Source organism: Balaenoptera ricei, chromosome 4 (assembly GCF_028023285.1).
Source record: "Balaenoptera ricei isolate mBalRic1 chromosome 4, mBalRic1.hap2, whole genome shotgun sequence".
NCBI classification, from domain to species: domain Eukaryota; kingdom Metazoa; phylum Chordata; class Mammalia; order Artiodactyla; family Balaenopteridae; genus Balaenoptera; species Balaenoptera ricei.
The window spans coordinates 149,081,834-149,094,495 of record NC_082642.1 but is presented as its reverse complement, the minus strand read 5'-3'; the positions used below and the strand labels follow the sequence as shown (position 1 = coordinate 149,094,495).

General features: G+C 55.1%; 1 protein-coding gene across 4 annotated transcripts in view; it reads left to right on the top strand.

Moving 5' to 3' along the window:
* URB1 (URB1 ribosome biogenesis homolog) overlaps positions 1-12,662 on the top strand; it is a 65,795-nt gene that overhangs the window by 27,759 nt on the left and 25,374 nt on the right. For all 4 annotated transcript variants that reach the window (XM_059921440.1, XM_059921439.1, XM_059921442.1 and 1 more), the window contains 8 exons: positions 1,027-1,146; positions 2,551-2,667; positions 3,131-3,269; positions 4,046-4,216; positions 5,560-5,753; positions 7,488-7,742; positions 9,327-9,506; positions 10,949-11,804. In XM_059921440.1, the coding sequence (XP_059777423.1) occupies positions 1,027-1,146; positions 2,551-2,667; positions 3,131-3,269; positions 4,046-4,216; positions 5,560-5,753; positions 7,488-7,742; positions 9,327-9,506; positions 10,949-11,804 (2,032 nt within the window). The remainder of the gene's footprint in view (positions 1-1,026; positions 1,147-2,550; positions 2,668-3,130; positions 3,270-4,045; positions 4,217-5,559; positions 5,754-7,487; positions 7,743-9,326; positions 9,507-10,948; positions 11,805-12,662) is intronic.

The window sequence follows — 12,662 nt, the reverse complement described above, 5'->3', positions numbered from 1 at the left end:
CTCGGCACGAGTGTGCTATGTATCTCATTTATCACCACTTAACAGACGAGACAGCTGGAGCTGAGTGGTTAGGAGGCTTCCGTGGGGTCCCAGCCATAAGTAGGGGATCCAGGATTGGACCCAGGCAGTGTTGCCCAGACCCTGCTCTCAACTTGACAGCCCCCGTGAGGTCGCTGCCAGGACCCCAGTGAGATGACGGCTGAGTCTGGGGTGTTTAGTTTTTACCCCAGCTGAACTGGGCCACTGGGGTCTTGACGATTTAGTTGGAAAGGGAACAGAGGCCTCTTACCTTGAAAGAACTGGTATTAACATATTAGTTTATATCGCATGCTTCATTTTTTGCTCATAAGGTGGGTCTGCTGGGCTTTGTGAACAATAGCCCTCATGTGCTCAGACCAGGGCTGTGGGGACGCTCCAGGGAGACACAGATGCATCGGAGTCTGGGCTGGGAATCTGGAGCTCCATGTGTTCAAAGCCCAGAAGCCTTTGTTAAGAGGCTTGCTTATGTGTAAGGAACCGATTATATCAGCGCCGGCATCTTGCTGAAATGCAGCAAGCGTGGCGTTGGACGGAGTCAGGCGGCCCTGGGTGGTGTGTTTCCCCGCCAGCCACCCGCCACCAGCCAGTGCCGTGTCTGCGCCAGGGCTCCTGGGCTTGAGTCCCACCTCGGTCATTAAACAGCCGTTACCTCCTTGTGCCTCAGTGTCTGCACATGTGAAACGGGGGTGACGGTTGTCCCCACCGCAGGCTTGTTGGGAGGACAAAGTGAGTCAGCATATGTGAAGCACCTGAAGGGCCCCCGTGCTTCCTGCTGTGACTGATGTTAACTACAGCTGCTTTCGGGGGTGTGGGAGGAGCTCCTAACTCCTGAGGTTCCTCGTGTAGAGCCTCCCGGCAGGCTTGCCGAGTGGTGGTTAAAATGAGATGAGATGAGAGGCCGGGAAGAACACTGGGCATGCAGTACCTGTTTGCTCAGCAAGCAGTGGCCTTTGTTACATTTATAATATTCTATTGTTCAAACTCCAGGAAGGCCCAGATGCAGAAATTATTGGAGGAAAGCGATCCGTGTTTTACTTACTGATGAAGATGTTTGTGACCAGTAGCCATTCGCATCTCAAGTCATCAACCAAACTTCTGATCGTGAAGGTGAGCCTTTTCTACCAGTTCCTAGTTCTAGAAGCGTTTTGTACAATCTTCCTTATAGTAGATGCTTAGTCAACAGTTGTTGAATTAAGGATGTATTAGGACTGTTACAATTTAAAAACAGAAGGTTTTATGGCAATTTTAATGTATTCTGTATTAACCTGGCTGTGTTCCCAAGAGGCAACCTGGTGAAATGGGAAAAGCGGGCACTTTAAAGTCCTGTTCCAAGATTTGAGTCCTGGTTCTGCCGTTCCTGGGTGGCACTGGACAAATTGCTTAACCTCTCTGAACTTAGTTTTCTCGTGGTGAACGGGAATAACAAAACCGTAGGATTGCAAGGGAGGTTACGTGTGATCAAATAGTAGGCCATGCCTGGCACATTCTAGACTCAGTAAACATTAGATTTCAGCCCTCTGGGGAACAATTTAATAGGCGACGCCTCTTCCCTCAGCCCCAGACTCAGCCTTCTCCAGGGCCCTGGCGATTGACCGCGGCCGTCACCCACAGCACAGGTGTCACCAGAGTCAGCGGAAGGGAACGAGGAGTTTGTTGGCGTCTCTTCTTTCTTACACTTGAACTCATTTTCCAGGGCTACGTCAGGTCTTGCTGCAGCGCTAGGAAATCTAGTTCCTTGGTTCCACTGGGCAGCAGACATCCTGGTCAGGGCCGGGGCCGGGCGGGTTGCTAGAAAAATTACATTCATTGTATTTAGGGTACAGAGATTTTACCTTTGAAGTGCCAGTAGTCTTCTTGCCACCCTTCAACCTCGCCTGAGCTGCTTGGAGGACGCGAAAGGTCCTCCTCTACAGGGTTGCGCACGTGTGATTTCATGATCACTCCCTGCGTGTGGGTGGAATGGCACGTCGGGCTCTCCCTCAGAGCGCTCTGTGCGGGGCTCGTGCCGAGGGGCTGCTGAGACCCCGAGTTCTGTCGTCGGGCCACTTGGGGATGTCATTTAACCAAGTCCTGCCTCGTAACAAGTTCTGCTCCCTTAGAACAGAACTAAGGTGGTGCTTCTGGCCCAGGCCTGGGTCTTGAGAAGCCACATTGAGATGATTCAGCCTGACTGGGTCCCTGTCTTGGAGAATTTCATGCAGGCTGAGGGTTGAGTGGCTGGGAGGAGTCAAGTCCCAGGTTGAAAAGCAGACTTTCAAGTAGCAGCGGGATATTTTCCCTTTTTATCATTCAGGAGTTGAAGGAGAGGAATAAGCAGCAGCAAGACGAGGGACCGTGTTCTCCTTGACCGAGCCCAGAGCGACCTCTTGTCCTCGTTGCCCTCAACACTGGGTGTTGTTCTGAAGCGTAGCTTTTAGAGTAAAACTGGATGGAACTTTTACCCGCTCTGTGCTCCGTGGGTCTCAGAGGACCGGAGGACCACGGAAAGCGGGTTCTTCCCTGACTTTTCAGATCCTGCGGGACACAGGGTTGTTTGAGCACACGTGGCAGGAGCTGGAGCTGTGGCTGGAGCACCTGGATGACACCGCGGAGGAGAACAAGGAGGCCGTGATTCAGTTTTTGGAACGCGTGAGCACGTATTTCCCACGTAAAGAAGCATGTTCAGGACGACGTACTGAGTGATCCTCAGTATAATTAAGGCATTTCTGATGTGCCAGAGCCCAGAGGCCTCTCCTCCTGACTCACTTCCTAATTCTTGCTGAGATGTCAGAACTATTTAGTTTTAGAATCTGTAAAATGGGACTATATTACTGTGTGCTGTTAACTTCCTTTTGGGCGTTTGTTTTTGTAGGAGGGATTAGTGGTATACTAAGAGCGGTATTAAAAGCAGTAGTCTGATGCGAAAAGGAGATATTTTTAAAAATTCTACAACAAAAAGTTTTTTTTAAAAAACTTTGCAGAAAAACTATTGTTCTTTGAAGGCCTGTTAAGATTTTTGCTCTTGCCTTTATTTTACCTGCGACATTTGGGGGCATTTTTCATTTCACGTGTGACCATCTAAATACTTCCCACTTGACTCTTTAATGCTCAGGTTCTCCTGACATTGGTGGCGAATCCCTATTCATACACGGACAAAGCGTCCGACTTTGTCCAGGAAGCCAGCGCCCTGCAGGCCTCCGTGACGCGGCAGGACGCCGATGATGTCAGCATTCCCATCTCCCACATTGACGGTGGGTGCCGCTCCCCGCGCTCCTCGGGCTTCTGAAGAGCCAGCCACGGTGGCGTATCAGAGGCAAAACAGAATTGCACTGAAGCCTTGTGCGGAGGACAGACGTCCCATTTCTTTGCATCAGAGATCAGCCGCATCTGGAATTGGAAATCCCCTTATTTGTTTATGTAACAGGAAATATGTACAGGGCTTATTTGCTGCGTTGTTTTTATTTGTGCAGTGTTTACTTTGTGCCAGGTGATGCTCTAAGCTCTTAATAAATCCTAACTCATGTAACCTCATAAACAACCCCAAGTTGAGGGGGATTATCCTCATTTTATGTATTGACAAGGCAGCTGAGGCACAGAGAGGTTAAGCAATCTGCTCAGCCTCACACAGCGAGGATGTAGCAAAGTCAGGATTTGACTTCAGACACTCTGGCCCTAGTCTGTGTGTTAACCCTTATGCTCTGTTGCTTCTCAGATTTTGGCTTATTTCTGTGACTATCCAGGTTAAAGTTTCTGGGCTTCTCAGTGTCACCCGAGGAAACTTCAACGTGTTATCACCTGAGCTGGATAGTCCTGCATTTTGTCTGGCAGATATCTTAAGATTTTATAGATAATGCCCTTATTTGTTTAGAATCAAACATTACGCTAAGCATTTTCCCCCAAGAGAAGTTTAGCTTTTATTTTTTCCTCTTTCTGCAAATGTTCTCTTGCTTGCCCTACCTGTGGGGTTCTTGCAGTAGACTCCTTTGGCACCTCTTGCCTGGCCTTGATTCCCATCTTTCTGCCTCAGATGTTCTCGACATGGTGGATGTCCTGGTGGAGGGCAGCGAAGGCTTGGATGAGGAGGTTGGATTCTTACTGAATGAAGACATGATCCTGCTCACATTCCCGTTCAGTGCTGTGGTCCCCGCTGCCCTGGAAGCCAGGAATAAGTTGCTCCTTGGAACAGAAAGTGAAGCAGGTACCTGTGTGTAGTGAGGGTGTTCTGGCTGCATCAGGCCAGCTGGGTCTCTGTGGGGTAGGAGGTGGGATTCCAAGGGCTTTGGAAATAATTGCTGAAAACCCAAGGCAGCAAGGGTTCAGACCCACCAAAGTGATAGCTACACAGCTGGTAGAACTAAGTGTACAGCGGTAGGAATCCAGAGGCTGGCTAGGCCATGGGGAAATGGTTCGTTTGACGGCTGAGTCTGAAATAATGTGTTTGCATGGCTGCACAGACACCTGCTGTAACACCGGTATTTTCTCGTCAGTATTTATTCTTTTTTTTTTTTTAATTAATTAAATAATTTATTTATTTTTAAATTTTTGGCTGTGTTGGGTCTTCGTTTCTGTGTGAGGGCTTTCTCTAGTTGCGGCAAGTGGGGGACGCTCTTCATCGCGGTGCGCGGGCCTCTCACTATCGCGGCCTCTCTTGTTGCGGAGCACAGGCTCCAGACGCGCAGGCTCAGTAATTGTGGCTCACGGGCCCAGTTGCTCCATGGCATGTGGGATCTTCCCAGACCAGGGCTCGAACCCGTGTCCCCTGCATCGGCAGGCAGATTCTCAACCACTGCGCCACCAGGGAAGCCCCAGTATTTATTCTTGATATCTTGATGCTAAGGTACAAGTCCTTCATCCTTACTGGGTGTCCAGGCAACATAGACCCAAGACAGCACTCACAGATCGCAATGGTGTAGTCAGTCAGGATTGCTCAGGCTTTGCTGCAGTAACACATGCGCCCCAGTGCGTCAGTGGTTTACGGAATAAAGGTCTCTCTCTCGACCTTGTCATAGTCCAGGACGGCTCAGGTGCTCTCCTGGGTGGCTGTTGTCCAGGAGGTAGCTCGGGGATCCTGGCTGCTCCCATCCTGTAGCTGTGCCATCTCAACATACGGCTTCCAAGGTCACTGTGGAAGAGGAAGAGAGAGTGGACAGTCAAGCAGAGGTGTTCTGGCCAGGCCTGGAAGTGGCTAAGCGAGTCGTGTGGTCCCAGCCTAACTGCAAGGGAGGCTTGTGTGCCAAGGAAGTGGAAATGGATTGGTTTGCACCAAGCAGGTCCCTGTCCCGGGTGGCCTTGGCCTCACCTCTTCAGTGCCTGGGTCTCCACTTCTGGGCCTCAGCACCCAAAGTCTGACTGTGTGCTCTGTGTTTAATAAAAGTCTGGCATGGTCTGCAGTGGTAGCATCTGCCTTCCAGCATGGTTGTGTGATCGCTTGCAGAATGGTTATGACTCTTTCTGGGTCTTGAATAGGGGTGGGAGTTGGTGTTACTGATGGGTCACAGAAGGGCGGTCCCAGCAAGCCCGCTGTGTCTCCCTCCTTTGCAGGAGAAAGCATCGTGGCGTATCTGACACGGGTGCTGACGGACCTCCTCCATACCCAGAGAGACCCGCTGGCTCTGTGTCTTCTGCTTCAGTCTTACGACAAGTTGGAGCCTCCGCTGCCACCTTGCTGCCGTCAGCTGTCCAGGTTCAACAGATACTACAGCCTCTGGATCCCGGAGCCAGCCCGAGAGGCCTTGGTGAGCTGCGGCGACCACCACGCCTGCGGAAACCTAGGAAACCCCGGAGGTTCCTCCCTGTGGGCCGCAGCGGGCTGTACCCCAGCTGTGTAGCTTTCACAGCTTAACAGGGTGAACGGTCTTCACCTTCTCGTTTCCCCAGAGTAGGAGAGGAAGGCACGTGGTGTCTCTGCCGCTCAGCTAACGTGACGAGACCCCGAGGGGCTCCGCGATGCAGCAGAACTGAATTCCCCGCTGGCTGCACGTTTGGGCTTTGAGGCTGGGGTTGGGGGCGGGGTCTCCTCCCTTCCCAAGTGGTGCGTGCGCGCTCGCCTCACGGCCCCCGTCTGCACACCTCAGCGGCCCCTAGACTTGGCGTGCTCAGCGGTTGGACCTGAAGGCCGCTAGCAGGCTACGCTCTGCTAGACGGGAAAGTGAAAAAAGAAAGAAAGAAATGGTTTTCTTTTGGTGGGGACTGCATTCTTAAAAGGGGTGCTGCAGGTCTGGCTCTGATGCAGCATGCTTAGGATTTCTGGGTGGAGCAAGAAATTCACCTTGTGTGTGTGCTTTTGTGTATTCACTCAGTTGTGGCTGCGCTTGACAAAGCAGGCAGCTCAGGAGGACCTCTTCCTCTTATGAACTTGGTAGCAGGAGCCTGTGTTGATTGCACGTTCACGGTTTGTTAGGGCCTCATCCCTAAGTGCATCACACGTATTTTACGCCATTTAATCCTCACAACGCAGAGAGGGGTCTGGACTTAACTATCCTCCTGGTACACGTGGGGAAACTGAGGTTCAGAGCAGTTCCGCCCCCAGGCAGTGGTGGACTCAGGATTCAGGCAGGCCTCTGGGCTCCGGAGCCCAGGCCCATCACGGCTATCGCCGCCTTCCCCGCCTGACGGGCCGCGGTCAGGAGGTGGTCAGGGGCACACAGCCGCTTCCTTGGGTGTTAGCAGTCCGTGCTGTGCTGCACGGTGCTCCAAGTGTAGGCGTCCACTCCGTGGGGTCAGGCACTCGGCGGTTCTCACCCGTGAGGGCGCGTCAGGATTCCCCAGACGCTCGTTCAGACGTGGTCGCTGGGCGTGTGATTCAGCAGGTCTGGGGCGGGCCCGGGAATTTGCATTTCTAGCAAGTTCCCGGGTCATGCTGTTGCTGGTCCAGGGTCGAACCCCGCTGAGTTTCAGGGCACCATACAGCCTAGTTGTATTGGCCTTAGGAAACAGTGTTTGGAGTTATAACAAGAAAAGCCACGTGGGGTGAATAAAGAAGGCAGTTTGGGAATTAAGTTAGAAGAAACGACCCACTTGGAGACGGAATGACTTCAGGAACTTATCTTCCGTCCGGCCATGTCCTCTCATCCTCCCGTCCTCCCGGGGGAGGCCTTTGGAAGGCGTGCAGCTCACCCAGCCGGCTCCTTCCCAGGGTGGCATTTCCCAGTTTCCAGGGATTAATCACAGTGACTCCTGTGAGTAAAATCCTGTCTGTGTGCCGCGTGGCTCCTGTTCTCCAGAGTGTGTAAATACCTCCCCGGCTCAGTGCCCTCACGTGGACACACGCTAGGAAAATACGTGTGACTGAGCGTGTTGGGACTTGACTTGAATAAAATGCCGCAGGCTCACGTAGATTTTAGTGTCAGTAGGTGACTTCTGTGAAACGTCCCTCTGTGTGCGTGTCGCCCTGTCCCTGTTGTAGCACCCTGTGCCCTTTGCCCTGGTGCTGAGCTGTCTTTTCTCTTCCCTCCTCTGCTGTCTCCCAGGCGCTGCAGACGTCGGGCAGCCCTGCCCCGCCGGACCCCCCAGCCCCCTCCTTCAGTGCCCTGCTGCAGATGGCCTATGCCGGCCAGGGCCAAGGTCAGGGCCAGGGCCAGGGCCAGGGCGCACTCCCGCTCCTGGACGAGGGGGTCCAGGGGCAGCTGCGGGCTGCCCTCCTGCAGCTCCCGATGCACCAGGCCCTGCGCTCCGCCAAACACCTGCTGCTGTACGTCAGGAGCACCGTGGAGAACTTCGGCCAGGTCAGCGCTGCCCCCGCTCCCTGGCTTTGCCACCTGCAGAGAGTGTGGCCTTCTGCCGGTCGGGTCCACACTGAGTGACGGTGTGGATGGAGTCCTGGGGCCCCGCTGTCGCCCCGTTTGTCCTCACACGGGGAGGGCAGTGGCCAGCGTGCAGGGCCCCGAGCGGGCCGCGGCGTGGGAGCCTCGGCTGCTGGTGCTGTGCCCTCTCCCTGGAGCAGAGGCGCAGATCTCAGACTGGGAGCCACGCGCAGCTGAACGTGGTCGCTGGGGCAGCTGAGGCCGGGTGGGGCCCTTCGCACGGCTGAGCGGGTCCGCGGCACGACCAGGCCTCCCCTCTTCCTTTATGAGTTTTAATTCGGCGGCTCATTGTTGGGCCTTCTGTCCCTGAGGTGGTTTACAGATTTTTAGTTTAGGTTTGTTTTTTTTTGTTTGTTTGTTTTTTTAATATTTATTTATTTGGCTGCTCCGGGTCTTAGTTGCCGCGTGCGGGATCTTTTTTTTTTTTTTTTTTTTTTTTTAATTTTATTTATTTATGGCTGTGTTGGGTCTTCGTTTCTGTGTGAGGGCTTTCTCTAGTTGCGGCAAGCGGGGGCCACTCTTCATCGCGGTGCGCGGGCCTCTCACCATCGCGGCCTCTCTTGTTGCGGAGCACAGGCTCCAGATGCGCAGGCTCAGTAATTGTGGCTCACGGGCCCAGCTGCTCCGCGGCATGTGGGATCTTCCCAGACCAGGGCTCGAACCCGTGTGCCCTGCATTGGCAGGCAGATTCTCAACCACTGTGCCACCAGGGAAGCCCCGGGATCTTTTTTAGTTGCGGCATGCAAACTCTTAGTTGCGGCACGTGGGATCTAGTTCCCTGACCAGGGATTGAACCCGGGACCCCTGCATTGGGAGTGCAGAGTCTTAGCCTCTGGACCACCAGGGAAGTCCCTTAGTTTAGGTTCTGAGGTGGGCCTTTCCCCCTCATCTTGGTCCAAATAAATCTGTGTGTTTCAACAAGATTTAGGAGGACATGTCTTATTAAGAAATAACTTTGAGGGCTTCCCTGGTGGCGCAGTGATTAGGAATCTGCCTGCCAATGCAGGGGACATGGGTTCGAGCCCTGGTCTGGGAAGATCCCACATGCCGCAGAGCAACTAAGCCCGTGCGCCACAACTACTGAGCCTGTGCTCTAGAGCCTGCGAGCCACAACTACTGAGCCCATGTGCCACAACTACTGAGCCCATGCGCCTAGAGCCTGTCCTCCGGAACAAGAGAAGCCAGTGCAATGAGAGGCCCGCGCGCTGCAACAAAGAGTAGCCCCCGCTCGCTGCAACTAGAGAAAGCCCACGCGCAGCAACGAAGGCCCAATGCAGCCAAAAATAAATAAATAAAATTTAAAAACTTTTATAAGAAAAGAAAAAAAAGAAATGACTTTGAGGTTGTTGGCAGTTTACGGGGAGTTGCCATTGTAGCCTGCTACCCTCCTTGATTCTTGTTTCTTGCAACTCGCCCCTTCTGGCCCTGGCGTGACCCGACAGTCTCTGTTCTGGTGACTGTTAGCCCTTCCTGGGCCTGAGGGTCGTGTGTCTCTCGTCCTCACAGCTGGGCAGGAGGACGGGGCCTCCCCTGCTGCAGTTCCTCCTGGACCTCCTCAGGCGCCTGGTCATCCATTGTCAGCAGCTGGACGCCCAGAACCAGCAGAAGTACCAGGCCGCCCAGGCTGAGTCCGACCTCTTTTTGGACGTGGAGTCCATGGCCTCGCTGGAGTTGGCCAATGACAAGGTACCGCCGCCCTTCCTCCCTGGGTCTCCTTCCGGTTCGCCTTTTCCTGTGAGGTCACAGCCACTGGCTTTCCCTCCATTCTGGTTAAAAGCGAGTACATGTTCACTGCAGGGAAGCAGGGAGGTGCAGAGAAGTCCAGAGGAGGCACTAAGCACCATCCCCCCACCCCGCGAGAAGCACGGTTTACTTGGGGCGTCCATCTTTCCAGTCACTTCTGTGCCCACACTTGCCCTGCTGTGATCACTTTCCCTCCCGCTGTGCCGTGAGCATCCTGAGAACTCGGACTGCGTATTTTCCTCTTAAAGGGTTGCAGCCTGTGTTGAGTAAAGGCTGGGCAGTGGGTGGGGCCCTTCATCGTGAGTACACACAGCGACCACACTGCCTGGGGAAGAGTGAGCCTTCCCTCCTGCTGGCAGTCTCGGGAGTCAGCTTTTTAACTGGGGCCAGGCTGAATCTCTCACCATTTGCCATTTGACCTGTTGTACTGGGTTTGGGTGCAGGCATGTTCCTCAGTTCACAGTCGAACGCATGGCTCCCTTCCTTTGATCTCCAAGGGGGCTTTCTTGGGGGGGAGGCATTTGTTGGTGCAAGACCACCTGTTAGCCAGTTGTTGGGCAAAGCACTCCTGATGTGTGCTTTTCTGTTTTTCTTTCTATTTGGGAGAGCTCAGTTGGAAAGTGTGATAGGCTCCTCTTTCCTTCCTGAAGAGTAAATAAGGAAAAAAATGTATTTCTGTCCCCGGGGACTGGGTGACTTCATTGGCTAGGAATCGTGTTCAGCGAGGCTGCATCAAATCATCATCTAATCCAGCAAAGCACACTCAGCTGCTCTCTGCTCGGTGGTTTAAACTAGTCTCGGGGTCAGAGCTAGTTCCTCAGGGGGTCACTGGAGGCCCAGTCTCCTTCTGAAAGTGGACGCAGGCTCACCTTCAGTTCTGGATCGTTTAACCCCTACCCATCTTCCCCAGCCACGGACTCTCTCCGGAGCCAGGGTAGCCCTGCCCTGGTTGTCGGGTGGTACCCACGTCCCTCAACCAGATTTATTTAGGAGGGCAGGGCTGCTAGGGAGGAACCAGGAGACGATTGATCGTCCTCCCACTTTGGCATTTCTGCGTGGCCCAGCCCTGCCTGAGTGACTGTGGAGAGAGTTTTACTGCACAGTAAATTCATTCAGGCTGCGTTCATCAGATTCCTGCCGGTCTGGGGGGTCACTGACTGAGTCACAGTCTGGGCCCCATCGTTGTACAGGGGAGGAGGTGCGTTACGATGGGGTAAGCGCTTTGGGCTTGGGTTGGGGTGCTGCGGGCACCCCTGAGAGGGGCACTGGGACTTGAGCTTGAGGGTGGAGTGGCTTAGGGAAGCTGCTTTCTGCTCTCCGTCCTCCTCAGTGGCAGCTGCTGGCTGGGCCGTGGGTGAGGTCTGGGCCCTGTCCCTGTGTTTCAGACGCTGGAGGAGGTGCTCGTGGCCATCCTCACGCATCCCACGCTGGAGGCCTGGTACCTGGCCCTGGAGCAGCAGGCGCTTCCCCCGCACACCCTCAGTCCCGTCCTCGTGAAGCTCCTGGCGGCCCACCTCAGCGCGGGCATCCTTCCGCTGCTGGTGGCAAGTGCCCCAGTCCTCCAGAGCCTTGGTCAGCTGGGCCTCCTGGCCAGGTACTCGGAGGCCGTCACCCAGAGTGTCCTGAAAGAGCTGCGGAACCGGAGGGCCCGCACAGCCACGCCGATGCCAAAGACCCTTCCTCAACTCGAAGCCCTGCAGGGGCTGCACCCGTACATGGAGGGCGCCCAGCTCCGGGAGGTCACCCTGGCCCTGCTGAGCCTGCCCGAGGCCCACCTGGTGGCCCAACGACCCACTGAGTCCCGCCAGAAGGAGAGGCACCTGAACGCTCTCGGGGAGACCCTGGTCCAGCTGCTGACCAGCCGCGCCCAGGAGCAGCTGCAGAGCGGCGAGCTCCTCTGGGCCTCCGAGTACGTGAGAGGCCTGGGGGCTCTGCTGCCCACGCTGGCCGTGGACGAGCTGGACGCCGTGCTCCTCCAGGCTCTGCAGAGAGAGCCGGCTCTGGCCCCCGCCGTCGGGGTCGCTCTGCTCGACTACTGCCTGGCCCGGCGGACGCCGGCGGCCCTGGGCACCGCGGCCCTGCTCCTGCAGCACAGCTGTCCCCATGTGCTGCGGTTTGAGCGGTGGTGCGGGCGGGCCAGCCTGGGGCTCTGCCTGCAGGAGGCCCTGGACGACTTCCTCCCTGTCGTCCGCACGTACCTCCAGCGCGGGACCCGGAAGCACTTCACGCGCCCCGCAGGAGGTACAGGAAGGGGGGCTTTGGGCAGCCGGGAGGGCTGAGAACTGTGTGTCCGCCCTTAAGCCCTGGGACTCCACATTCTGGGGGTGTCGTTTAGTTCTGTTTCTCCTCCGATATCTGACCCAGCTCTGAGGATGGAGCTCCCATTGACCCTGAGTTACCCACGGGAAGCTGGGGCCGGCGGTGGGCGGTAGCTATGGCCGTTGGGGGCCAAGGAAGGAGCGACCCCGGCTGAGTCTTGTTAGGTTGACGGAGTGGCTCGGGTGATGGTCCTTTGCCCTGTCCCCCTCTCCCCACTGTTGGGAGCGTTGGTGAGTCCGTGCTGAGCCAGGGCACTCAGCTGGGCCCAGCTCTCTCTTCTCTCTCCACCCATTGGGTTTCAGATCCAAGGCACTTTCTGATCACCTCCAATTTAATTTAATTCATTTTTGTCGTGTGTATGAATGATTTTTTGCTCACTGCTTTACCTCTGTGCTGCATAGCTTCATATCATTGATAACAGATGTTTTTAAAAAGTAAGAGCGCCCCTGCAGGAGGGCGTCTTCCGGCCAGTGGTTCTCAGTGCTCTTCTTGTTCCCAAGTGAGTTCAGGACCTGGGTGCTCACCGTCTCGTCACGACCCTCGAGCTGGGGCTGTACCCAGGGCCTGCGGGACTGAACAGTCCCTGTCAGGGTTGAGTGATGAGAGGTGACCAGTGGCGTGTTGATAAATGTTTTAACCGCTGGCTCTTGGGGGAGACTGATTTGTAGCATTTGCTGATTTCCGTGGCGTCACAGCTCTTGCAATGGTCAGTCTCGTGCTACCAGTGTGACATCACGCAGGTCACAGGTTCCCTGAGATAGAGCCGTCAGCCCTTGTGAG